The sequence below is a fragment of the Vitis riparia genome, chromosome 19, assembly GCF_004353265.1.
Source record: "Vitis riparia cultivar Riparia Gloire de Montpellier isolate 1030 chromosome 19, EGFV_Vit.rip_1.0, whole genome shotgun sequence".
Taxonomy (NCBI): Eukaryota; Viridiplantae; Streptophyta; class Magnoliopsida; order Vitales; family Vitaceae; genus Vitis; species Vitis riparia.
In genome coordinates this window covers 5,575,173-5,576,178 of record NC_048449.1, presented here as the reverse complement: position 1 = coordinate 5,576,178, position 1,006 = coordinate 5,575,173, and the positions used below count along the sequence as shown (strand labels likewise).

At 42.6% G+C, this 1,006-nt stretch overlaps 1 protein-coding gene across 1 annotated transcript; it reads left to right on the top strand.

Moving 5' to 3' along the window:
- Nucleotides 1-684, top strand: LOC117908089 (DNA-directed RNA polymerase subunit beta-like). The gene has a single exon (XM_034821766.1). The coding sequence runs from the start codon at nucleotides 1-3 to the stop codon at nucleotides 682-684; it is 684 nt and encodes a 227-aa protein (XP_034677657.1).
- The last annotated feature ends 322 nt before the right edge of the window (nucleotides 685-1,006 follow it).

Below are 1,006 nucleotides of genomic sequence, written 5' to 3'. Positions count from 1 at the left end.
ATGCCATGGGAAGGTTACAATTCTGAAGATGCGGTACTCATTAGCGAGCGTCTGGTATATGGAGATATTTATACTTCTTTTCACATACGGAAATATGAAATTCAGACCCATGTGACAAGCCAAGGCCCCGAAAGGATCACTAACAAAATACCGCATTTAGAAGCACATTTACTCCGCAATTTAGACAAAAATGGAATTGTGATACTGGGATCTTGGGTAGAGACGGGCGATATTTTAGTAGGTAAATTAACGCCTCAGATGGCGAAAGAATCATCGTATGCCCCGGAAGATAGATTATTACGAGCCATACTTGGCATTCAGGTATCCACTTCAAAGGAAACTTGCCTAAAACTACCTATAGGTGGTCGAGGTCGAGTTATTGATGTGCGATGGATCCAGAAAAAGGGTGGTTCTAGTTATAATCCAGAAACGATTCGTGTATATATTTCACAGAAACGTGAAATCAAAGTAGGTGATAAAGTAGCTGGAAGACATGGAAATAAGGGTATCATTTCCAAAATTTTGCCTAGACAAGATATGCCTTATTTGCAAAGGCATGATATCACGCAAGTCATTCAGACATTCATATGTGCCGGTCATGTGATGCAAAGCCCCTGTGTCAATAATCCAAGGCAAAATATTTTGCTTACCTATCAACCTCTCATTGGCACCACATTTGTGTGAGTTCAACATGGTAAGAAGTGTGGCCCATTGTTCATCACTCAACCCACTAATTCATGTTCTATCAGAATCAGTCACAACACTTCTCCCACCATAAGTTCCTGACGTTTGAAATGCATTGGCTCTAGCAGTCCCTCCACGTCCTCGTCCTCCACCTGTATCCTACTGAACGCCACGTCTACGCCCACCATTACGCCCACTTATGGTTGTGCGTGGCCTGTCACCCTACCATTCTGGATAACCAATCCGTTGAAAGCAACTAACAGCTTCATGTCCTTTTCGCTTGCAATTTGAGTAAATCACGGTCTTGTCTTTTCCACCTCTC